This window comes from Mastigoproctus giganteus, chromosome 11, assembly GCF_048544385.1.
Source record: "Mastigoproctus giganteus isolate SK-2022 chromosome 11, ASM4854438v1, whole genome shotgun sequence".
Classification (NCBI taxonomy): Eukaryota; Metazoa; Arthropoda; class Arachnida; order Uropygi; family Thelyphonidae; genus Mastigoproctus; species Mastigoproctus giganteus.
Genome location: NC_143585.1, coordinates 144,441,385 through 144,468,029, shown reverse-complemented (window position 1 = coordinate 144,468,029; position 26,645 = coordinate 144,441,385). Strand labels below are relative to the sequence as shown.

General features: G+C 36.9%; 1 protein-coding gene across 1 annotated transcript in view; it reads right to left on the bottom strand.

The window, feature by feature from the left end:
* TBC1d7 (TBC1 domain family member 7) overlaps positions 1-26,442 on the bottom strand; it is a 183,073-nt gene extending 156,631 nt beyond the window's left edge. Inside the window, 2 exon segments of the mRNA XM_090384586.1 lie at positions 26,255-26,273; positions 26,275-26,442. Coding sequence (XP_090240712.1) covers positions 26,255-26,273; positions 26,275-26,442 — 187 coding nt within the window.
* Positions 26,443-26,645: the final 203 nt, after the last annotated feature.

Below are 26,645 nucleotides of genomic sequence, written 5' to 3'. Positions count from 1 at the left end.
TGCTGCTCCTTCCCACCTGGCTACAGAGGCGCCTATATACAGAACATGGGTATCTCTGTTGTGGGTGTGGCCGAAGAATGGAGTGATTGTCCGGTCGAGTTCTCTGATTGGCTGATTATTGGGAATGCATAATTTACCTCATTTTGTGTTTCCGATTGTTTGATTTTATGCAAATTCACTTCTGACTTTAGTGGGAAATGCGAAATTATCGTGCTGTAGTTTAGTTGTAGTTGTGCTGTCCTCAGTTATTGTTATTCCATTTGCAAAAGGATGAATGTAAGATGAGTTTTTTGTTTTCAAGTTGTTTCTTGACAATTTGATGTTTTTTGCAGTTATTATATAAGTTGTTAGTATCAGGTTCTCTTTATATTAGCAGAGGTGTGGGAGCAGGAGCCCCCCCAGAACAAAAAAAAAAAAAAAAGAAACATTTCTGTTGACATGCATGAGCAATTCTCATTGTTAATGCATGTGAAATTGTCTAATAATATAAGGGCGAGAAGAATCAGTGGTTATATGTGGTGTTAATTTTTGTTAGCTGTTTAAAACAAAATTGCCGTTTTCTTTTTCTTCATTTCAGCTCTGCCATATTGTGATATTCCCCAGTAACATGCAGGAGAGGGGGAAAGCAGTGAGTGGGAGATGCCTTCACGTCCTATCATTGCCTTCTTTCTCGCCGAAGTACGGGGTTGTTCCCATGGTCTGGTATAACCCTGCAAAATATAAATATGAAACACGGATCCAGATAAGCAAATTAACATAACAAATCCCTTTGGCTCTTAATTCGCATTTAGCAGCACCAATTGCCTAAATGCCAGAGGCGCAAACAATGCATTCCCAGTTAAGTCTCTCATAATCCGTTTGTTATATGGAAATTTTCTTCATTCTACGGAAACTATTTTAAATGTAATTACCAATGGGGATTCAAAAAATATTGCTAAATAGAAAATTTCGGTGAAACGTTCATTAAACAGAGGTCCGACTTGTATATGTCAAAAATTTTTTGGTGTCCTCCTGAACTTTTACAGTAAGCTTACCTCGCCTACCCACTTGCGGTGGCCCTGCCTGGGGTACACCACTAATAATATTAGTCCATGAAGCAAATTACCATTAGATTTACCACTAAAGCCAACTCCATCTCTGCTTCGCATCAGGTAATCACACTCACCCCAAATCTCTTCAAGACGGTCATGTCTTTGGAACGGATCTATCTGGAGTGCAGCGCATACCACTTCAGACCACTCACAGCGTTGGTGGTCTGAAGTGGTTGACCAAGTGCTTCCTCTGCCTAGGATTTGGACACACTGCCCAGTATTGCTCCCACAAATCTCCCACCTGTGGATACTGCACTCGCAGTGGCCATGTTCATGCTGAATGCCCCAATAAGGATGGGGCACCTAATTGTGCTAACTGTAAAAGGAATTAAAGGGAACACAGCCATTCTGTGAGGGACAGTGCATATCCGGAATATCAATGAGCTTTAGACCAGGCAAGACTAAGGACTGCTGATGAATAAACACCAAAAAGCCTCCTTCCATTTCCCAATCCCACAAATAGAACCTCCAGCCCTCAGCCTTCAACTTCTCTTGTGTCCTGCAATGGACACCAGTCTAGGGCAGTAGCAGATGAAATTAGACGTGCAGCAGAGAAAAACTCCATAGACATCATCTCTATACAGGAACCATATGTTTCAAGACCTCAGACGGGAAACACTTCAAAGATCCAGAAAACTTTAAACCCTTCAAAGATCCAAAGGCTTCTTTATTCACCATCGAGTCATCCAACCCACCCTGGATGACCCAAAAACCTGCATTGTAGTAATGAATAAAAAGCTGGACATCCTAGTGATCCATGGCCTGTGCACGAAGTATGCAACCTGTATTCAGGTAACGTATGCCTCACTTTCATTTTATCTCATCTCTTTATATTGCCCACCATCTCATGACATCGAGGCATCACTCAACTACCTAGATCTCGCACTGGACTCCTTAGGGTCCAATATGGTTATAATCACCTCAGATGTAAATGCCAAATCCACCCTCTGGCAGTCGCCAGTTACGGACTCCAGAGGTCTTCTGCTTGAGGACCTGATCTCCATTCGGAACCCAACCATTCATAACAAACAAAGTCAATGCATCACCTACTGCAGTGTCATAGTGAAATTCAACATCGACATCACAGCCACCACCAATGACCTAAGAAACTTGACTTGTGGCTGGACCATCATTCGGATTGGATCCTAAGCGATCATAGAGTGATACGTTTCCACATCAGCATGCACACACACCTAACCGAGCACCTCATATTGCACCCACTGGGTTTGTCAGGTTCTCGACTAAGGCCATTGACTGGGCAGCGTTTGACTCTTCCATACAGAGAGATTTTCCAGACCTACCCTCACTATCCGATAAGAGTGCAGCTGACCTGACAGATCTGTACCAGAGCTCACTCCAATTAGCTGCATATCACTCGGCGAAGATTGCAGGGGTTCTTCCACTGGACCTCTTTGTAGTTTATAGGAGACTATGCTACAGAATACGGAGGAGGATTCCTGCAGCAATCCTAGGCATCCACCTTAACTTAGATACGGATGTGAAAAGAGAGAAACTGCACTGCTATAATGAGCTAGTTCATATATGGCAGATGTGATGGGTCACAACCAATAAGGGACTAGTCACGAAAAACTTCATACTGCATGTTACCTTTGCAATGGCAAAATCTGTTTCGAAATGGTTTACTCTCATGATGGACACCTCCTATCTAGTCACAGGACATGGGGTCCCCAATGAGAAATTGTTTCAATTTAGAATTTCAGAGTCAGAGCTTTGTTTCTGTGGAGGAAAGGAGAACTGGTCCCACATACTCTTCGACTGTGCAATATATATAATGAATCCAGAGAAAAGCTGAGGAATTCTCAACTCCACTGTAGTTGAGGAGAATCCATATCCAGGGATTCTCCTAAACTGCAGTGGAACAGCTAATTCAAACAGCAAATAATCTTGCAGCACTCCAGGCCTTTGCAAAAGAAGTTTTTGCTCGAAGGAAGGTGCTTATTCTGGGGGCGAACGCGGTTCTGTCCCAAATCAATCAAGTCTGAAGGTAAAATTGGACAATAAGATTCGTTTCACCAAGAAGACCTGGACAATACTTAGAGTTTAATAGTCTGTTTTTGATGTTAGAGTTCTTGATAGCCACAATTGTTTAAGTTATGGATGAGTTGCTGGTGTAAACTTTATGCTTTTTTTTTTTTTTTTTTTTTTTTTTAAATTAATTTATATATTTTATGTTCTTACAATGTTGTATTTATTTATTTTATGAAAGATGTAAGATACTCAGTTGAGAGTTGTTAGGCGGATTTGAACTTATGTTCTGGGTGCTGCCTTTATTTTTAATAAAAAATAAAAAAAATAAAAAATTAGTCCACGAAGAGCTGTGTCCATTGATTACCACTCTCTGTATTCTCCCGCTCAACCATCCTTTTATCCATTTTAGCAACTTGTCCTTAATGCCATACTGCTCCAAATTTGTACAGTAGTCTTCCATGTGCAACAGTATCAAAAGCTTTCCTGAAACCCAGGTGTATGATATCAAAATTATTTTTGCATCCAGCTCCTTTGTGACCACATCATAGCATCCAATCAAATTGATCAGACAAGACTTCCCCTTAACAAACCCATATTGTGTCTGAATTATTACTGCAATCTTGTCTAGATGAACCTGCAATGCTTCTTTAACCAGTGACTCCATTATATTCCCTGGAACGAGGTCAAACTAACAGGTCTGTAATTATTTGTGTCACCCTTTGATCCCCCTTTGTGAACTGGAGATACATTTACACATCTCCAATTCTCCACTTTGCTTTCAGTTATTACAAAATCATTTAACTCCCTGTTAGAGTTTGATAAACATCTGGCCCTCTGCTCCTTGAATAACTCCTCATGTGTGAATGTAGATGCAAAATACTCATTTAGTTTGGCAGCTATCTGAGAATGATCATCTACAGTCAAACCATTGATATCAAGTGGACCAATCTAATTCATCCCTTTCCTTTTATAGTTTATATAAATAAAGAAATCTTTGCTGTTTTTCTTTGCATCCTTTGCCAAAGATTTCTCATAATCTGCCTTCTCTTGAATAACCTCCTTTATGACTTTATTACAGACTAGCTTATATCTACCATAGGCTTCTGCATCACTTGATAATTTATATGCATCCCATGCATTTTTCTTCTCTGCCACAAGTCTCATTAGTTCATCTGCCATCTATTTGGGCCTAAACCTAGAACAGTATTTATAATTTGGAAAAATTCTGGTGAGTATGGGCTTGGCGCACACCCACAGTCCTGAGCTAGATATCATCATTTGTCTCTGTCTTGGTGATTTCCTTCTACTTCTGTCTGTCTGTCTGTCTCTCTCTCTCTCACAGGGTTACTCAGAAATTTTTTTGGCTGGTGCAGCATAAGCCTTGGGCTTCCTTGCGCCATATTGCTAATAATAGTAATAATAATAATAAAAATCCAGTAGCTTCCAAGATTACTTCCTTGAATGCTTCCCATTTAGAATTTGCTGTTGGTGACATCATCAGTTGGTCCCACAGTATGGAATTTAAAAAATCCCTGAGACCACTGTAGTCACTTTGACGAAAGTAAAAACCCTTCCCTTTACTCCTGATGGTAGTTACTAGGGCTTGCAAACCGGTTTTATAAAACTGGTTTTCATATTGAGTTGTTAAAACTGCAACTGAGCTTCTAAAACCGGATTTGAATATTTTCTTAGTCCACTCTCGAATATAGTTTTTTGTTATGCACATATTCTTTTGTTTGTTTGTCTGGATCGTTCAACTGCTTTATGTTTTAAACATGCTTAAAACATAAAGTGCTTGGGGGAGTGACGCATAGTATTGTGCTTTTGTTATCTTCAATATTTTTATTTAAAATTGTCGGTGATATAAATTCCTACTAATTAATATTTTCATGTTTGTTTAATGTTTTAAACATGTTTAAAACATGTTAATGTTTTAAACATGTTTTTTATTTTATTTTATTTTACGTTTAGGTACGAATCTCATGGGCAAGTGGCCCAAATCTAGGAGGGGTACCTTTTATCTTCCCACCTGTATCATGGCACAATGCAGGTGTACTCATTTACGACTGAGTGAGTCGGAGTGATAGCGTAAAAGAAAATGCTCAACATTTCTCCGTTCCATCTATCTTGGAACGGAGAAATGTTGTTGGAACGCGCCTTATTGATATAAGTTATGGAACGCGCCTTATTGACTCACTAGAAACAGATTCGCTGGATATTGCATCAAATTTCAATTGTAGAAAGTTTTTTGCTTCTTTATTCCTATTAAATTTGCGAATAAATGTTCTCCAAAAAGCAGCTTCACCAAATTTAGCTTTTATGTAATTTTGAAAATACAATAGATTTAATTGGAGAAAAAAATTTGCAAGTAAATAAATAAAAAATTTCTTTCGTAAAAATTTTGAAACTTGCCTCGTTTAGACTCTTCATTCAGTGCTTGGGGGAGTGACGCATAGTATTGTGCTTTTGTTATCTTCAATATTTTTATTTAAAATTGTCGATGATATAAATTCCTACTAATTAATATTTATTACTCTTAATATATCAAAGATGAAATCAAACATATGGAATTATTTTGCTCGAAAAAGCAAAGATGAAGCACAATGTTCGAAATGTCAGAAGATAATGAAGTCGTCTGGAGGATCTACATCTCTGATGTTGCATTTAAAGAAAATGCATCAGATTGGCATTAAACAAGGTAACAGTGAACCTCCCGTACAAATGGTAAGAACATTAGAAAACTTTATCGTTAAAAAATCTATGGAAGAAGAGATTTCAAAATTAGCTGCTTTAGATGGATTTTCTTTTAATTCAATTGCCAAGATGCGTTTATACAATCAAGCCTTTACCTTCAGAGAAATAAATACGATAAATTACCACCAGCCTCAGTGAATGGAATTAAAAATATGGTTCTGAATTATTATAAAACTAAGAAAGAAGAACTCATTCAGCATTTCAAAAATTCATTGGTTTTGGATGCACGGTATTCATTGACTCTAGACGAATATACGTCTATACAAAATAAAAGGTATATGAATATAAATGTGCATTCAAAAGACAATCGTTGGTCGTTAGGTCTTATTGAGATTAATGGTTCACTTGATAGTAGAACAGCAAATTGTGAATGGACACTTGAAGGAATTTGGTTTGAACTTGGATGAGGATATTGTTGCCTGCACCACCGATGGAGCAGCAATGATGATTAAGTTTGGAAAGCAAATTATGCCTAATCATCAACAATGTATAGCCCACTATATACATCTATCAGTTATAGATGTACTTCATGAAAAAGCAATCAATTATGGTGCTACAGTCTGAGTCTCCCAAAGACAATGAAAATAACGAGAAAGTAGTAATGATGAAGAAGTTGAAGAAAGACAGCAAGGCATGCTTTATCAAACCGACTTTACCGATGAGCTCATTTATTTCTTCAATCCAATGGCCAATATTGCACAAACTATTAACAAAGTCAGAAAAATTTGCAAGCTTTTTCTAAAATCGCCTACCAAAAATGACATATTACAAAATTTTGTTACAGCAAAATTTAATGGGAAAGAATATAAACTTATTAGATTGCAAGACTAGATGGGATAGCACATTCTATATGATTGAGAGATTTTTGAAATTGAAAAATTGCATTCCAAATGCTCTATGTGCAGTACTGTCAACTGAAGCTGTGTCTGACGATGACTGTAAAACACTTGAATTGCTATGGGAAACTTTGCGACCAGTTGAAATGATTCTGAAGGCTATAACCTCAGAAGATACAGACTTACTTAAAGCAGAGTCTTCAACAGAATTTCTGCTTGCTAAGCTTGATACAGAAAACCCATTTTCTTTAAAGTTTCACCACAGCCTTTTGCAGCGTTACAATGCAAGACAAAATTGCCAAACTGTGGCTTTGCTGAGCTATCTACACAACCCCAAAAAGTTTAGGAAAGAAGATTCAGGTTCAAGAACTTTTGATTTTCCAAGTAAGCAAGTTTTGAAAAAGCATGCTGAAGAGATTTATCAGAGATTATTTGCAAAACATTCCGAAGGAGTCTTAGCATTGAATGAAGAAACTGAAAATAAACAACTGTTCTTTTACAAGAAAACAAGGACTCGTCTAGTTCCGATGTTGGAGATATACTCTTGCGAGAGTATGATAGTGTAATAAAGAGATTAACTGAAGAGCCATCAAAATATCCGAGTGAACTGGAAATCTGCAAAGAATTTAAAATTTTGGAGACAACTAGCAGTAGAAGTGAAAAGCTGGAGAAAGTTTATAGAGCACTGCTGACCATTAAACCAACAAGTGTCCAATCTGAGAGAGTGTTTTCGATCACTGGTCTCTTTAACACAAAAATAAGGTCAAGTCTATCAGGAAAAATTCTAAATATACTGTGTTTTTTAAAGGATCATTTTCAGAAAAAAAGCTGAGCAATAAATAGTAAAGTAATTTCCCCATGCTGTTTTTTTTCACATTATTTTTATTTATTTATTATTATAGGGCTTATTAATTTTTTGTTTACTATACAAGAAGATAGTTTTTATTCAAAGGATTTGAATACAATTTGTAATTTTGTATAATCTCAAGCTGGTTACTTTTTTGGAGCATTTTAATTTTTTTATTTTTTTTACTATAAGAGGTGATAGATTTTGTTTAAAAGATTTGATTATGATTTGTACAATCTACCCAAGATAAAATAAATACCTGTGTTATAAGCTTTTAATTATTTCCCCTAAGTCTGAGAAAATCGGTTTTAAAACCGGTTTTAAGAGTAAACTTCGGTTAAACTCGGTTTTGAAATTTCTCGGTTTTATGCAAGCCCTAGTAGTTACATCTTTAAGTAAATCCCACATCAGTAGACTGTGATCACTGCCACCTAGTGGTTCCTTTATCTGTAAATTCTTAATGCATGAATAATAACTGCTGATAATCAGATCAAGAGTGTTACTCCCTCTAGTTGCCTCTATAAAATGCTGCTGTAGAAAACAATCATCCAATAAATACACAAAAGCTTTGCTAGTGTGCGAGTGACTAATCCACAAGTTCCAGTCAATATCTAGGAAGTTAAAATCCCCCATTATAAAACACTGATTTACTGGCCCACTATTTCTCTGTATAACTGTTCATTGTACTCATCAGAGTTGTTAGGCCTATAACAAATTCCTACCCTCATTTTTGCTTTCCCAGTGCTTATGTCACACCAAACTAACTCAACATCGCACTGTCCATCTATGTCAAGAAGATGCACTTCCTTAGATTTTATGTTTCTTAACTAACAGCATAACCTCCTCCTCCCTTCCTATCTGTACACATTGTTCTCCCCAAATTCCAATTCAGCATTCCTTATATCTGTGTGACACCATGTCTCTGATATCCCAACAATATCTGCCTATGATGTCTTGACCAGCACTTCAAATTCAGGCGCCTTCATAACCAGGTGGGCAGGAGCAGCATGGGCTCGAACCCCGGTCTAATCAAGAAGCACGTAGCATGTGCTTCTTGATTAGACCGGGGTTCGAGCCTGTGACTACCAAATACGGAGGATGCGGAAAGGTCAAAGAATGACCACCGCATATCCCCGGAGCAATATGGCCTTAGTTGCTAATGCTCCTAAAAACCAAATAACAAACAAACAAACTTCAAATTCAACAAATTTATTTACTATACTCCTAGCATTGGTGTAAATGCAAGTATACATGCACCTGTTCTTACTTTTAGTTAACCTAACACAGCCCATGTATTTACTTGTTCCATGATGACTCCCAGCTGTTCTTGAAATCCCCAACACCTTGCTTCCCAGGCTGCTGCTCATTCCAATGGAAGTATTGCATGTATCACTTGCACTTCTGCCTGCGGCTACTGTTAATCTATTAGTCTGTGAATTCCCCCTAAGCTTGCAGTTTTCCTACCCAACTAACACTGCCTTGATAGCATCAGCAAATATTATTGCACCTTTTCTATTTAAGTGTATCATATCTATTTCTATTTAAGTGTATCATAACTATAATTTCTATTTAAGTGTATCATAACCACACTGAGAAAATTCTACTCCATGAACCTTGCACAGTCTCTCCAGGGCCGAACTGATTGACAAGGCTCTCATCATATACTCCCTACTATCATGTCTGGGCAGAATTCCAGACACTTTCAAATTTAACCCTGACTTGCAACTCTTTTTCAACATTATGTGTACTTGTTAAGTAAGTCCGCAGATCTCCTACTCTTAATGTCATTAGTACCAATCCATACAACAATATCACCCTTTGTGCCCCCCCTTAAAAGATGATATCTGCTCTACGTCATCAACTTTTGCACCTGGCAGACACACCCTGGTCCAACTCATGCTATTCAATCTATCCTTTTTGCACGATATATTTTCCATGCCCCTGACAACAGAGTCACCAACAATAACTTGCTCCTGTGGGACCAGCACTTTCTGCCCTGAAGATTGCTGCTGTGTTGCCTGATGCACGAGTGAGATCTGGCATTGAGTTGGGCAGCTGAGAGCTTGATGGGCCCCATTTTTATTCCTTCAAGGGCATCTACCCAACTCTCAAAACTCTCATAGAAACATCTCATCTCAACTCTCAAAACACCCATCAGAACGTTGAGTTGGCCTAATTTCTTCACATTCTCTGCACCCAGCACACACAAAGACATACTCCATGGCTAGATCATGTCCTGTTCTAGATAGGTCCGTGAAATGTCACATTTTGCACATTTTTTTAGACTGCCAGAGAATCGCCCGCTTTGGTTCTCCCCCGAACCACAGCACTTTCACTACTTTGTGAATGCGGCTTTGCTGCTCTAGTTTGGGGCTTGATTTCCATTTAAATACAATTTAATTAACAATCAAAATATCAATCCCTCTGCACTGCATCTTCAGCACAAGAAGATGCAACCTTGAACTGGTCTTATGTCAGTATTTTAAACTTTTCAAAACCTTCCTTACCTACAGTATTTGATTTTATCTGGTTAGCACCAAAGCAGTTAAGGTGTTAGTATATTGTGACTATCTGTGAATACTTAGGGTGACTTGCTCATCTGCTGAATGGAAAAAACCATGTAACCTTCACTTAAGGCTGACTAGCACAGCCATTAGATTAAAAAAAAAAAACAAAAAAAACCACAAAAATTCATCATCTCAACAGGATCCAAACCCTTGCATTTTCCACATACTGTGTGAAAGAACACTGTGTTAGCCACAAGGGGCTGCCCATATGATAATATCTGAACTCTTGAGTTCAGAAGTTTGTTTTGTACAATAATAATTAATATTCAGATGGCACACTTGCTTCTTTAATAACACTTACCATCCCTATTTACATGGTGGCTACTTTTTACTTTGTAAAAGAACACATCACAAACCAGAAATAAATTCGTACCGTGCTAGTTAAGAGGGCTCCACATATGGTTTTATCAGGAAGAACGCAGATTTCATAAGTTTTTTTTTTCACTATCATAATTAATATTTGGATTGAATCCTCTGTAAAGCTTATTTAAAACAAGTGTGTATAATGAATATGTTTTGTTAACTCTGAGTACTCCACATGTGGTTGTATCCTGATGAGCAGTAATTTCAAGTTTGTTTTTGCACTATCATCAATCAATATTCATTTGTGGCATCAAGTGAATACACGGTTCTTAAGCCAACAGACTGCAGCAAAAAGTTAGATAAAAAGATTGGGCAGTATAAATCTTAACCAAATACAAAATTAGAAGCTCCACCAATAGGTCAAAGGTTAATATCTCTAAAAGACTGCTTAGCCCTGTTACAGACATGAACAATGAATAGAAGGGTGAATACAGCAAGTATTAAATTAAAATTTGTAAACTAACTAAGTGTTAAATAGCAAATATATAGCAGATTCACGAATGTGGCACTTTCTTGGGGTGGGGGAAGCCAGTTCATGCATGCTGTTACATGTATGGTTTTGTTTGTCTCAGTTTGCCAATCAGTATTACTGTGTATTGTCCTTTGTAAAATCTCATTTTTGTGGTCAAAAGTAAAATTTGGAATAATGAATACAAGAATGCAAAAAATTCTTGCAATATGTTCCTCACTTCAAATGGAATCTGATTTAGAAGTTGAAGGTTGCAATCACTTGAATGACTTTAAAGCTTCAGATGACAATAAAAATTATGTACCCTCCGATGACGATAATTACTATATGAAGTTTTATAAATGAAGTTTATAAATAAAGTTTTCTGAGCAGTGCAGACGGGCTGCAAGAGTAGCTCATGGTGTATTGTCGATGATATATAGGAATTTTTCTAGCAGGGATAAGGAGGTGATTATTCCCTTGTATAAGGCAATGGTCAGGCCACACCTAGAGTACTGTATACAGGTCTGGAGGCCTCATTTCAAGAAGGATGTAGAGATGCTGGAACGAGTACAGAGAAGGGCAACAAGATAAGTGAATGGAACAAAGGGGTGCTCTTACAAAGAAAGGCTTAAGTTTTGCAAATTACAGTGTCTGGAGACTAGGCACCGGCAAGGTGATCTGATAGAGGTGTATAAAGCCTTGAATGGTTTGAGCATGCTCAATGCTGATGGGATTCTTCCTCTTGCTCAGAATAATCACCTGAGAGGGCATAAATTCAAATTGAGAAAAGACAGATGTAGGATAGACATGAGGAAATTTGCCTTTAGCCAGCGGGTGGTTGGTTGGTGGAATAGACTTCCATCCCTTGTCGTGGAAGTTGATAGCCTAAATAAGTTTAAGGCTCAGCTGGACAGGTATTTCGAACGAACAGAGGGGTGAAGTGGAAGTGGTTAGTTTTTATTTATTTATTTATTTTATTTTTTTATTTATTTATTTTATTATTTTTTTATTTATTTATTTTTTTTTTTTTTGGCTGATGCTGCATAAGCTTGCTTTCTTGCATCAAATGCCTCTACTAATGCTAATGCTAATTACTCATCACTTATGGCTTCAATGTGCATGTACTTGTTAAAAATCATCCCCAGTTTAAAAACTGTTAGACACATTTTTTTAGCCAGGCCATTCAGAAATGGAGTGTGACTCAATGCACTCTAAAGTTGAGAGAAAAGCCATGTACCTGAGGGATGGCTCCAAATAATTAATGGTGCAAGATTGAAACCTACACCATTGTGTGTAGATATCATGCAATATGATGACTTTTACAATTTTACTTTTTTTGCCAAACAACTTAAAGGTGCTGTTCCTTGGAGAAAAGTCTGCTGCCTTGAATTCCAAAAATGACAGGACGGGCATGTCACAATGTTTCACAAAACAAACTACAAAGATGAATTTATAACAGTAAACCTAAAAGGACCTAAAGGAAGATCCAGCAATGAGAAACATAACCTTCTCAAAGGCCTATAATGAGGAACTTCATATATCTCATGCAAAGCTTAAAGATTTAGTGAAAATGTGGCAAGATTTATTAATACCGAAGGAGTAGCACAAATTTAAAAGCATCAGTAGAATTAGGGGATAATTTACCAGCACTGGGATTTAAGTGAAGAATCTGAATATGAAGAATATATTGAAAATTAATTTATACCAATTTGTATGTTATTGTAATTAAACACATTATTAATAATTTTTTTCATTTATTTATATGTATATATTATTCTAACCTCATTTTATTAAAAAATTATTCATTTCTGACCAAGTGGATGTATTCAAATTTTTTTTTTCATCTTTTCAATTCTTTATGAATCTGACAAAATTTCAAACTTCACAATGCCAAAATCACCAAAGTGCTTTTTAAGCCCCTACATAATGGCAATCTTAAATTACCAATATGGATTAAAAACAGCATCTTTGGAAGATACTTATAAAACAACATTTAGTTAAAAAAAACTAAAAAAACTTGATTTTTCCAAAGTCAAAGAATCTTTAAATGCGTTTTTCTCAAAACTATCTTTTTGCAGATTCGTAGTTATGGCATGGAATCGACGATATGTAGAGAGAGTGGAAGAAGAATTTACTATTCAATTTGAGCTATTTATGTCTTTGTAAAAAAAAAAAAAAAATTTCAGTAAACTTGCCAAGTTTCATATTAGTAACTGTTACTGATAGGGAGGGTTTAATGTCTGAATTATACAACTTAGCAAGGATGACTAAAGTTATCATTTCAATGGAAACACAGAATTCCACATCGAGGGCTTAGTGTCAGATGGCATTAACTACAAAAGTGCATTTTTGTTTTGAGACAATTTTAGTTTAACTTTATACAAATAACAATGCATACCATACCATAGAGATGCATTTATTATTATTATTATCATCAATTTATTTATCTGTTGAAGAGACACCCCTGGGACAGCCATTGGCTAGAAGGGTGAGAGTTACATTCTAAGGTGTGAAGCAGACCCATGAGCAAAAGGTTACAAAGTTCATGGGACGTTCACCCTGAAAGGTTGAATACAGAATTTTGGAATACATGAGTAATTATGATTTTATAATAGAATATTTACATTTTTGGCATCTTTGAACATCACAGAATATTTAAAATTTTGCCATCACCTTAGGTTGGCATCTAGAGTACCGAGAATATATAGTTAAAAGGGATCAAAATTAAATGCAGTTTTTGAGCCGAGTGGCTGTGCACTATAGTTAAAGGAGACGATAGGAGTCAGCAAAGACTGGCAATCTGTAGGCTTTTTCGTTACAGAGCTTTTCTGGTTCAAGTCTTAGTTGATTGAAGAGCTATATTGTGTTTGCTGGAAAAAAGCGACTTAGACTGTCCAGGTTTTTTAAGTTGCTTTGAAGAGAATGTCTTGTTTCAGCAATTATGGTGGCTTCTCGACGAGAGTGAAACAAGCCGTCAATACTGGGAGAATCTAACCTAGTAGTTTACATGTTTTTTCTAGTTTCTCTAGTAGTTTACACATTAGCTTGGACTATCTTTCCGGTAAATCAAGAAAATGTTAAATGACTTTTTCTTGGTTAATTACAAAAATGTTTACCACAAAATGATTTTGTAGTTAACGCTGTCTGACACTAAACCCTCGATATAATCATGGCATTCACCTATGAATGTTTTGGATAGAGTAATACCAGTCCAGTGGGAGAGGCATATAAAATGTAGGGTTTAAGCATTTTGTTGAAGTTTTTAATGATGAAATTAAAAAAAGTGAATGGTTGCAGTTACTGTTTTAGAGAATAAGGTGCATGGTTGAACTTATTACCCATATGATTACAATAATGAACAAAAGTAAATTTAGAGTCACAAAACACTCCTAAATTTTGGGGGAAATCATCTGAGAATCCAATGAAGCCAAAACTGAAAAAGAGCATGTTTAAAAAATTTAATATAGGAGGAGAACTCTTGAAGTGTGTCAAAATACTTTTCAGATGGAGATAATGTGAGTTCGTTCAACCACAAGAGGAAAATCAGAAGTTGTGATAACCTTGACATCTACATAGGAAAGGACATATTATCATAACCTATAACTTGTATGACTGAAGAAAATGTTGCAGTAAGGCTGAGAGAGGAATAGCAGATAACGGACCACTTTCAGGAATGCTAGCTGAAAAAAGGATCTCTTAACATTCTGGACAGGTGTAACAAGAGTTCTAGCAAAGACATTTTCAAGAACTTTTAAACAATCTCCAAATATGTTAAAATGGTCTTTCAAAGTGGTATGAAGTAATGTTATGCAAACAGCATCAAAAGCAGAGTTCTTTTAATGTTGATGCACACGACATAAATTTGTTGTTTAAAATTTAGTGCAATAAGAATCAGAAAAGTTTATAATAAGTGAATCATGATCATGGACTGACCAGGAACACCATAATAAGTGTGATCACAATACATACAAAAGAAATGTTTGAATAATATTGGAAGAATATGTGGACATGTTAGGTTGTGTTTGTTATGTTATTTGGTTTTTAGGAGCATTAGCAACTAAGGCCATATTGCTCCGGAGATATTCGGTGGTCATTCACTGACCTTTCTGCATCTTCCATATTTGGTGGTCACGGGCTCGAACCCTGGTCTAATCAAGAAGCGTGTGCTACGCACTGCTGCTCCTGCCCACCTGGCTACGGAGGTGCCGATGTGGACATGTGTATATGTAAAGGGCGGCTCCTAGAACGTTTATTCAACTTCATCTCATATCTCTGTGAAGAACAGTATCACTAGAAATGGGCCAGATATGTGTGTGAAGTCGGTTTGTGTGTATTATGCGTGTGTTCTGTTGTTCTGTTCTGGCCGCATGGCTACCCAGAAGCATCAGCCACCTGGACAGAAGATTCTGGGTACTCGTCCACACCACGGGAAGGTGGGCCAGTCCATGTAAAGCACATACTGTCTCAAGAGGGACTCTGACCCACCTGATGTTGTCAGAAGGTAGGCCAGGATCCTCTGGGGGCCCATTCCAGAGGGAAAAAAAAAAAATAAGATTACCCATGGTGCTGGATCATCATCATCATCATCAGCCATTTTCAATCTACTGCAGGATGAAGGCCTCTCCAGCAACTTTCCAGTTCCTTCTGTTTTGAGCACTGGCCATCCATTTACTACCAGAGAACTCATGAATTTCATCTATCCATCTCCGCCTTTGTCTTCCAGGTTTTCTTCTAGCTCCTCTTGGGTACCATTCTGTTATTTTCTTAGTCCATCTGTCACCATGTCTTCGAGCTATGTGTCCTGCCCAAGACCATTTTAGTTTTAGTTTTGATAAGAATGTCCTTTACTTGAGTTTGCTGCCTAATCCATGTGTTTCTCTTCTTATCTAACAGTCTGATTCCCAATATAATTCGTTCCATTCTTTGCTGTGTAGTTCTCAGCTTCTCTTCCATTCTTTTGGTGAGTGCCAAAGTTTCACTTCCATAAGTCATCGTGGGGAGTATACATTGGTTCATTATTTTACGTTTCAGACAAACTGGGATATTGCTCTTCAGTATGTGACTATATTTCCTGAATGCTATCCATCCAAAATTTATTCTTCTTTTGACGTCCAGCCATTTATCATTATTACAGCTAATAACTTGTCCCAGATAAATATATGACTCCACCTTTTCAATTACTGCTCCTTCAATCATTATTTGCCTTTCTGTGGCATACTTATTCATTATTACTTTTGTTTTACCCATATTCATCTTTAGTCCAAAATCCTTACTAACTGTGCATAACTGATTAAGATTTTCCTCTAATTCTTTGGGATCGTGGCTTATGACCACAATGTCATCTGCAAATCGTAAATGGTTTAGGTACTCTCCATTCACATTGACTCCTTTCTGCGACCAGTCTAATCTTCTGAAAGTTTCCTCAAGGACAGCAGTAAACAGCTTCGGAAATATTGTCTCCTTGTCGAACTCCTTTCTCAATTTTAAATTTCCTACTGTCTTTGTCTAGTCTAATAAAGGAGGTGCACTCTCATATATTTTCTTCAAAATCATAAATATATGGGGTATCTATGCCTTGTCTTTTCAGTGCCCGAAACATTGCCTTATGCTGTATGGAGTCAAATGCCTTTTCATAATCCACAAATGCCAGGCATAATGGTGTTTTATATTCATTTGCTTTCTCCATTAGCTGTGATATTACATGAAGGTGATCCATAGTTGAGAATCCTGTTCTAAAGCCAGCTTGCTCTTTCGGTTGATTCTCATCAAGTATTCTTCTAATCTGTTAGTAATTACCCTTGTGAACAACTTGTAGATGTGGGATAACAAGCTAATTGGTCTATAATTTCCAATTTCTGATTTATCTCCTTTCTTATGCAACAAAACTATGATTGCATTATTCCACTGCTTAGGCGCCACACCTTTTCTAATGCACTTTGTGAAGAGCCTTGCCAGTTTTTGTGTTTTGTCTCTTCCTCCCAATTTCAACAACTCTATAGTAACTTCATCTTCCCCCGGGGCTTTCTGATTCTTCATTTTCTTCAATGCATGTTCTACTTCATCAGGAAGAATATCGGGTATGTCGTATGTGTTGCTACTTTGCAATCCATCTTCCCCACTGCTGGCATCATTCCCTCGCTCCTTGTATAATTCTCTATAGTAGTCTTCTGTTATTTGAATTATGCCTTCTCTGCTGTTTATAAGTACACCATCGCTATTCTTCAGTTTCAGTATCATTTGTCTTTCTGTATTACTGCTCATGGCTGCTGATTTAATTCCTTTGTTTTCCCTTAATGCTTGTTCTACTTTTCTTTTGTTAAATCTTCTTATGTCCTCTCTGAGTCTCTTTCTAATGGCTTTGCATAACTCAGTATACTTAATTTTCTCGCTGTCAGTGTTTTTCTTGCTCTTCATTTGTCGTCTTTGGTTCATCATGACAAGTGTTTCTTGAATAATTTTTTCTTCTTTGGATTTCTTTTTCCCTATAGGTTTCTTGGGCTTTATCACTTTCAGAAAGTTGTAATATTCCTCGTCGATATCTTGGTCCTGAGCAGTCTGCAGAAACTCAAACTTGTTCTTAAGTTCCAGTACATACTTCGTTTTCTCCTCCTCTGTTATCTCAAAGACCTTTGTATTATTTACTCGAGTCAGTTTTTTCCTTTCCTTTCCTACATCTATATCAAGTGTACATCTTACCATTCTGTGATCACTTCCAACATTTACCTTATTCAGGACGGTAACATCATTCACAATATATCTTCTGTTAGTGAGGACGAAGTCGATTTCATTAGTTGTTAATCCATTTGGACTCTTCCATGTCCACTTCCTGTTCACCCTTTTCTTGAAAAAAGTGTTCATTACTGACAGTCCTTGAGATTCTGCAAATTCCACAAGTCTTTCACCTCTTTTATTTCTTTCACCAATTCCAAAATTTCCTATAGTTCCTCTTTCTGCGCTGTTTTGCCTTTTTCCAACCTTAGCATTGAAGTCCCCCATAATAATAGTGTAGTGTGTTTTCTGCTCATCTAGAAGACTCTCAATTTCAGTGTACATTTCTTCAACCTCTTCTTCATCATTATTCGATGTTTGTGCATAAATCATTATAATCTTTAGCTTGTACCTCTTAGAAATCTTGAGTATTAGTCTTGACACCCTTGGTGATGTACTTTTGAATTCCAAAATGTCGTTTTTAAAATCTTTATGGACCAGAAAGCCAACTCCACCTTCATTCCTTTCACTGTTTCCATTGGTGTACAGCATATTTTCACTTGATAAACTTATAAGTGATTCATTTCTTCTTCTTGTTTCAGCCAAACTGATGATATTCCAATTCACATTTTCTAATTCCTTTTCCAGCTCTAATATCCTGTCATCACCAATGAGTAATCTTACGCTATAACAGGCCAAGTTCAGTTTCTGTGCATGGCAGCCTGGTCGTACCCAGATATTCTTAGCACCCTCTGCTTTCACTCTGATCCTCTCGCTGCCGTAAGAGCTGGGGACTGAGGGCCATTTGCTTTGTCGTGCTGTCATATGCTGGAGGATTTGGTCTTTTCCTCTTCACGCTGACCAGGCGTCTTGAAGAGAACCACTCTACATGTTCGTTGCCACCTAAGTGACGTAACAGGGCTTACCATCGAGAAGGTATGCACGAGTGGATTTTAGGGAGGCAGGCCAACCAGACTTCTCCTAAATCTTCTGTAATAGAGAGATATTGGATCCATCAGTGTTTTAGGCTGAGTGTCTGATAAAACACACAGGATACCTGTTCACCTCTAAGCCCCCTCTAATAAGTTCCCCTCTAATCTAAGGTGCTGGATATGGAACTGGAATTCATAGAAAATTAAGCAGAAGAAAATAAAATAAAACATTTATAAAAAAATAAAATAAAATAAAATAAATTAATAAATAAAAAAATTAAAAAATATATTAAAAAAAAATCAATAATAATAATAAATAAAATAAGTAAAATGGAAGAAGGTAGTAGTGCTGCTAAAAAAAGTGGTGCTATTTTTTTTAATATATTAAATAAAAAAAAATTAATAAATAAACAAATAAAAGAAATTAGCGGTGCTCCTAAAAAAAAAATATATATATAATAATAAATAAATACATAAAGGAAAGAAAGTGATGCTACTAAAAAAAAAAAAAGAAAACCAGAGAAAGAAAGCACTTATTTTGTCTGCAAGCCGAGGAAAAATTTCACTTCTTGAGGATTTGAGTTTATATATTATTAAAGGGGATCTAAACAGCTATGCATCAGCAGGACTATTGTGCTGCATTCTGTTGAGATCTGTCGACAATGAACGACTTCGAAGAAATACACCTTGAGCGAAAGCCTGCAGAATGAGATATGACTCCGAGCTTTGAAGCAGAGATGACTCCTGTCCTGGTTGAAAATTAGTAAGTGCATGAAGAGGAAGTCTGAGATCATCATACAGGGAGCAATGAAACAAGATGTGATTCCAACTCTCTGGTGATCCACACGAACAGAGGTCTGTTTGTGATAAACTGAACCTAAAAAGACTCTGGTTCGTCGATCCATGTCCTGTCAACAGGTAGGACGTGAATATGTCCATGCAGAACCACAATTGAACACATTTATCAAGGAGAAATGAAACTTGTGGTATAAATTTTCTCGTTGTTGCACCAACAGGAGCTGTTGTTGTTGTTTTTTGGAGCATTAGCAACTAAGGCGATATTGCTCCGGGAATATGCGGTGGTCATTTCCTTGACCTTTCTGTATCCTCCGTATTTGCTGGTGACGGGCTCGAACCCCGGTCTAATCAAGAAGCGTGTGCTACGCACTGCTGCTCCTTCCCACCTGGCTACGGAGGTTCCTCCAACGGGAGCTGTATCCCATCGAGACTGCCAGATGTTAACTAACTCATTCCACAGTCTCCTTCCTTTTTTAGCATCATCTTGAAGGTTGATGGTTATTCCAAGAAATCCGGTCTCAATGTGGTTTTTCAGTTTGTATAAAAATCCTCTATAAGTAACTTGCAAGTCTAAAGGTAATGTTCCGGATAGTACTTGCAGAGCTTGCATCGAGACTGTCCTGCATGCCCTAACTAAACACCGCAAGATGGTTCTCTGCAATGAGGCAAGTTTTACTTTGAAGTGTTTGAGCCGTGCCCTGTGAAACCATGCACCGGCAGCATACGTGATTAGAGGGAGGAAAACTGCATTGTAATAGATACTTAAAGTTTTTCTGGAGAGCCCCCATTCAACACAGGACACCCTAACAATTGCACCAGTAAATCTACGTATTTTAGATGATAAGTTTGTCAAGTGAGGAATAAAATTGAGACTGGAATCAATTACCACTCCTCGAACCTTGTACTCTTTAACTATGGGGAGACGAATGTTGTTGATCTTGACCAACGGAGGATGAGAGATATCCAACTTTGATCCAAGAATTATCACCTTTGTTTTGACAAGCTGATTTTAAGCTTATTGGAAGAATATATCATTTAAGTAGGTTAAGAATGAATTACAACATATATAGGTTGAATACCTTTCAGATATTGTGGATTTTCACATTTTGAAAGTGGCCAATTCGTACATGACCCATTCAAGAAGAAAGTAGTTAGATGACAGTGCAATACTGAAAAGTGAACTAAAAGTTTATGTACAGTGTAGTCCGGTTATTTGGGCCACCGGTTAATCGGAGCAGCCGTTTATTTGGGGCAAATCTTAAAAAACAGAAACCAATCGAGAAAATAGCCAGGACTTACTTCACTTAATTGGGACAGCATGCCGATTAATCGGGGCAGGAGACCGCAGCACTGGAGATTACCCTACGATTGTCTCCGATGGTACCACGTGGTTCGGTCGAAATTCTGGAGGTCATAACCATAAATAAACAAAAACAATTAGCAGTCACCTGTTTATTGGGCTTTTCTGTTAGTGAAATCTATCATAAATGGATAGTAAACTCGATCTTACTGAATTTGCGATAATATGACAGCTGGAATTCTGTGGGTTATTATGGCGAAATGTGTTTACACTTCCATGAAATCTTCAATCATATAAAAAAATTAATTTTCAGATCTTCTCTTCATTACTATTTTTAAAGCTTTGTAACTCGTTAGTCCGTTCTCACTTGCAAATATCGTGTTACTTGCAATTTGTGTGTGCCGCGCTCTTTGTTATTGATTGCTTATCTTTTTACTGTTTTAAATTTTAACCCCCACCCACAAATGTCAGTGAACAGAAATGTCAACTAGTTCATATGTACATATTACAGTACGTATTAATTATTCCGATTATCACATATATTCTTCCGATTTTCACATATCATTTAATTTTTTAATTGGTAAGGTAATAAAGGGTAAATTTGTGCTTAATATATCTTTACTTTTATAGCCTGTGGATAGTATTCCTCCTATTTTCTCTAATTAGAATCGCTGTTTAATAGAATTAAAATTCAATTCACAAACGTGATCACAATGACCGGTGCTTACTACACATCGTATAGTGAACAGTACTTTATTATGGTGAGTTCATCGTAACGTGATTTGATTGTACAGTGAACCAATTGTAAAAGGGAGGGTTACATTGTATTTTTAACTATTTATGTGAAACTTTGGATAACTGGGGCAGCCGCTTAATCGGGCCAAAATGCACTAGTCCCGATGTGTCCCAAATAACCGGAATGGACTGTATATAAGTACCAGATATTTTTATGAAGAATATCTGAATTATGAAGGAAGGTTATTTGTGCCAACAGTGCCTTTCAGAGGTAGGGAATTAAGTGTAATTTTCGGCAAGTCTTTGGAGAGATATATACTGCTCAAATTACTGATTGGAAATGGATTATCCTGAAGTTTAATAGGACAAGCAACATTTAGATAAATCTCAAGATGTGCTCAATTCATTATATAAGTTAAACCATGAGAGAAGATATAACTTCTTATAGTATAGATCCTTGAATTAGTTTTAATATTTGAATTTATATAATAATTTTAATTGACATCTCGCTTACGTTTATTAAATTCTTTCTGAGACCACAAAAGAATAAGTTGGTTAATGCATGCAATGTATTACATTTCAGGTGCATTCAAAATTTCTTAAATTAATTGAATTCTTTTTCTGTGATTAAATAGCAGTGAAAAAGTCAATATAGTTATTTTCTTATCAATTAATTACTAAGATTATCACTTCATACAATGCTTAATACAACTCTATAGTTTTTTGTTCTGCACAAGCAACACCACATTCATAAGTCTTAAATAATACATGTAAAGATTGCAAGGACTGTCTAAAGCTAACAATACTGTATTAAAACTATGTTTAATTGATGAATTCGTTTTTTACATTCAAGTTGTATGGACAAAAATAGCTAAAAATTTTTTTTTTGTTAGTTGTTGGCGCAGCGGCTTCTGTGGCCATGTTGCACCTTCCAAGGTTTCTGCATTCTCTACTCTGATCCAAAACCAAGGCAAGATTCGAACACCCGACCTTTGAGTTGCCAGGGAGGCACTTTACCCAACTGGCTAGCCCGGTCGGCATATCTAAAATGCAGTTAAGCATATGATGGATGACTAATCGTGAAACTGCGTGGTTTTCTTTTTGTGTCATTGAGGAGGGGGGAAGTGCTTAGTTTTGACTGGTAGGTAGTTAATTAATGTTACTGTACATATAATTTTATGTGTTTCTTGTTCTTTCTTTCTTTATGTGTTTGAATATTGAATGTGATCATGAAAACTTAAAAACGTGATTTAAAACTTGAGTTTAAACTTGATGGCTAGTTTGTTCACACCTTAAAGTTGAAAAATAAGTTGATCTTTTTTCTTTTTAAGTAGTTTTTTTTTTAATTTAGTGTTTTCATTTTTTAAAATTTATTTTGTAATATAGATGTTGGTGAATCCAGGGTTTTTATATGATTTGGAAAGTGTGGGGCAAAAGGCTGTGGCTGAGTGGTGTACAAGTGTTGGTCTGATTGCCTGTGAGTATGAATGTCCTTGTGGGAGTCACATGGAATTTATTGAAAGGAAGCATGTAGGAAAAGTGGGGTCTGGGTGTGGCAGCCCCAGAAAAAAAAAAGGGGTAAAATGCCTGGCCGTCCATTTTCTCTGATTACAGCTTGCTTCCAGCTGTAGAAGCAGTGTGTGGCATTTGGCTTGTTTCTGCCAATCACTTTTGGCACTAATCCTCGCCAAGGTAAGTCACGTAGTTTCATGTTTATGTCAACCTCGTATGCTTAACTGCATTTTTACTGAAAAAATTAAGTATTGTCCGATTTATACTTGTCTGAGTATAATGAAATTTGGAACAGATCGACAAATATTTTTAAAGGCTCAAATATAAAACTTTATGAAAATTCATCCAATAGGAGTTAAGTTATTACTTGTGGATAACCGGACGGAGAGACAAATGGATGAAAAATGGGTAAAGATAACATGCACTTATGTACACATACATACATATACACAACTATAATAAAATAAAACAAATAAACAATAAAGGGAACTCCTATATAGCCTCCTCCTATACACTTTTAACATATTACTATATATATATATATTTATATATGTGTTATACTCCAGTTTCTGGGTAACACTTGTCTCTGCATCGTGGGTGTGCAAAGAACAGTGATTGTATGGTTGAGTTTTGTGATTGGGTGATTACTGCGAACGTGTAATTTTTCTTTCTGATTATTCGATTGGATGTAAATTCTCTTCTGATTTGGAGGGAAATGCAAAATTATCATTTGCACATGTGTTGTTCTTGTTTAGTTGTCGCCATTGTGCTGGTGCTGTTGGACATAGGTGTTATTGTTGAAGTTGGTGAGGGCAAGTTTGGTAAAAGGAAGTGCAATAGGGGTAGAAGAGTGAATGGATGGGTAGTGGGTGTTTGGTAGGGTTGAAAGAGGTACATCATGTTGTTTTTTCAGGGTTGTTGAAAATCGGAGTAAAGAAGTCTTCCTAGATATCGTTAACACTTCCATTTTATCTGGTACTACTACAGTATCAGATTGCTGGAAGTCTTACAATTGTATAGGTGATGAAGGGTTTCAGCAGATAGCGGTTAACCACTCGTTTACTTCAGAGATCCCAAAACTTGTGCAAATTTTTATTACTTATTATTTTATTATTATTAGCCATATAGTGCAAGGAAGCCTGAGGCTTATGCTGCACCAGACAAAAAAAATTTTCTAAATTACCCCAAGAGAGAGAGAGAGGAGGGGGGGGGAATCACCAAGAAAAAGAAGAATGATGATATCCATCAGGACCCTGGGTGTGTCAAGCACATACTCACCAGATGTGAACAGTATAGAGGGTTCATGGGGTACTACTGAACGGCAATTGCCATCTAGAAAAGTCAATGGTCAGTTTGACTCCTACCTCACAGAGTTTGTATGGTGGCATAGGTATTCTGGCAGCAGTGACTTAACGATGGCTTTTATCAATGGAATTTGTGAATTATACCGCCCAGGGATGGCAGAACTGATGAGGTGAGTTTTCTTGTATTCAAGTAGTCATTTTGCTTAGTGAAAAAAAAAAAAAGTTAGGTTTATACATTACTTCGGGAGGGATTCAAGCAAACACCTGTCATTGGCCACAGCCAGGACTCATCAGGTGTTTTCTTTGTGCTGAACTCCAGTATTTGGGTACCCCTTGTCTTCGTGTCATGGGCATAGAATGGAGTGATTGTACTGTAGAGGTTTGTTGTTTGTTTGTTATTTGGTTTTTAGGAGCATTAGCAACTAAGGCTATATTGCTCCGGGATACGGGATATGCAGTGGTCATTCCCTGACCTTTCCGCATCCTCCGTATTTGGTGGTGACAGGCTCAAACCCTGATCTAATCAAGAAGTGTGTGCTATGCACTGCCGCTCCTTCCCACCTGGCTACGGAGGCGGCACTATAGAGGTGTGATTAGGTGATTAGTATGAATGTGTAATTTGTCTTTCTGATTGTATGTAGATTTCCTTCTGATTTGGAGGGAAAATGCAAAATTATTATTTGCATTCAAGACATTCTTGTTAGGCGTCGCCATTGTGCTGGATATTTTTCTGTGGTTGTGCGCTTGTGATGTTGGATATTTTCTGTGCTGCCGTGTGGTGTTATTCTTTTGCTTAGGATGTTGCTTGTTATTGCCATTGTGTTGCTGTTGGATATTTTTCTTTGCTGTGATTTCATGAGGGATTCAAGCAAAAAACAGTCACTGGCTATGGCCAGGACTCACGAGGTGAGTTTTCTTTGTATTGAAGTTGCCATTGTTGTTTAGTGAAAAAAGGTTAGGTTTTTACGTGACTTCAAGAGGGATTCAGGCAAAAAACGCACTTGTTTTCAAAAATTTGCATTTTAGGGTTGTTGAAAATCGGAGTAAAGAAGTCCTCCTAGACTTCTCTACTCCGTTAATACTTCCATTTTACCTGGTAGTAGTATAGTGTCGGATTACCATGGCTTTTATCAATGGATTTTATGAAGTATACCAGCCTGCATGTGAGGACTGATGAGGTGAGTTTCTTTGTATCGAAGTAGTCATTTTTGTTTAGTGATAAAAGGTTATATTTTTGTGATGTCGGGATGGATTCAAGCAAAAAATGGAGTTGTTTGTAAAAATTTGTATTTATTTTCATTTATTTTGGTTCCGTATTGCCATTTTCCTTTTTTTGTTTAGGCTGGGATGGATTCTGAAGTCATGTGACTTTTCTGACGGGGGGGGGGGGGGGCAGTGAGTAGCATCTGTCAATCACTTCCTTCTTCCTGTCTTTTTGTCAAAGCATGGAGTGGTACCAAGATCTAGAGATCCATCTTTCTTTGTATTAAAGTTGTCATTTTTATTTAGAAGAGGTTAGGATTTTACAAGACTTCATGAGGGATTCATGCAAAACACGCACCTGTTTTTAAAAATTTGTATTTATATTCAGCTATTTTATTTCCGTATTGCCGTTTCCCTTTTGCTTTATTTAGGCTGCAACGTATTGTGATGCCACGTGACATTCCCATGTCACATGCAGGCGAGGAGGCAGGGGAAAGCAGTGTGGTACCTGCCAATCGCTGCCTTCTTTCTGTCTTTTTCGAAGTACGGAGGGGTGCCACAATCTGGAGTTTTACCTATATATGTATGCATAAGCACCTAAAAATGATAGCCATAATCAGAACAGAAACGTTTGTATGCTCAAAATCATTTTTCTTCTAATTTAGAAGCGTAGATAACTGTGGGTTCGCCATGCTTTAGAGAAATTTGATGGGGAGGATGTCATTTTTGATAACCACGCTTCTTTAAAATGAGACCACCTATCCCCGTTTACATGCGGCTATTATTGTAACTTTGCAGAAAAAAAAGGTCTAAACGTCAGCTGAAATGACTACAACATTCGAAATTCTGTATAGGTATCCTTACCTAGAAGTAACTTCCACACATATTATCCGATACATTGATGGAAGCGAAAATCTTAAACAAAACTGTGATAATTTTGAAATATCAATTGGTTTATCTTTCAACAACATTTCTAACGATTTTTTTTCAACTCCCCGAAAACCAACTTTATCATAATAATAAGAACGAAAATTTCTGCTATCATCTGCCATATTTTAAGTTGATGCTAATGCCATCTGCTGGAATTGTTTAAATAAATAATACGCCAACATATTCTAGCAAAAGTAACATCATGGAAAAAAAAAAATCAAAAAAAAAAAAAAAAAACCTATAAAGCCCAAGGCTGCCAGGTGAGTTTTCTTATTCATTGTAATCGAATTCTCGCATCTAATATATTCTTCAAGAGACATTGATT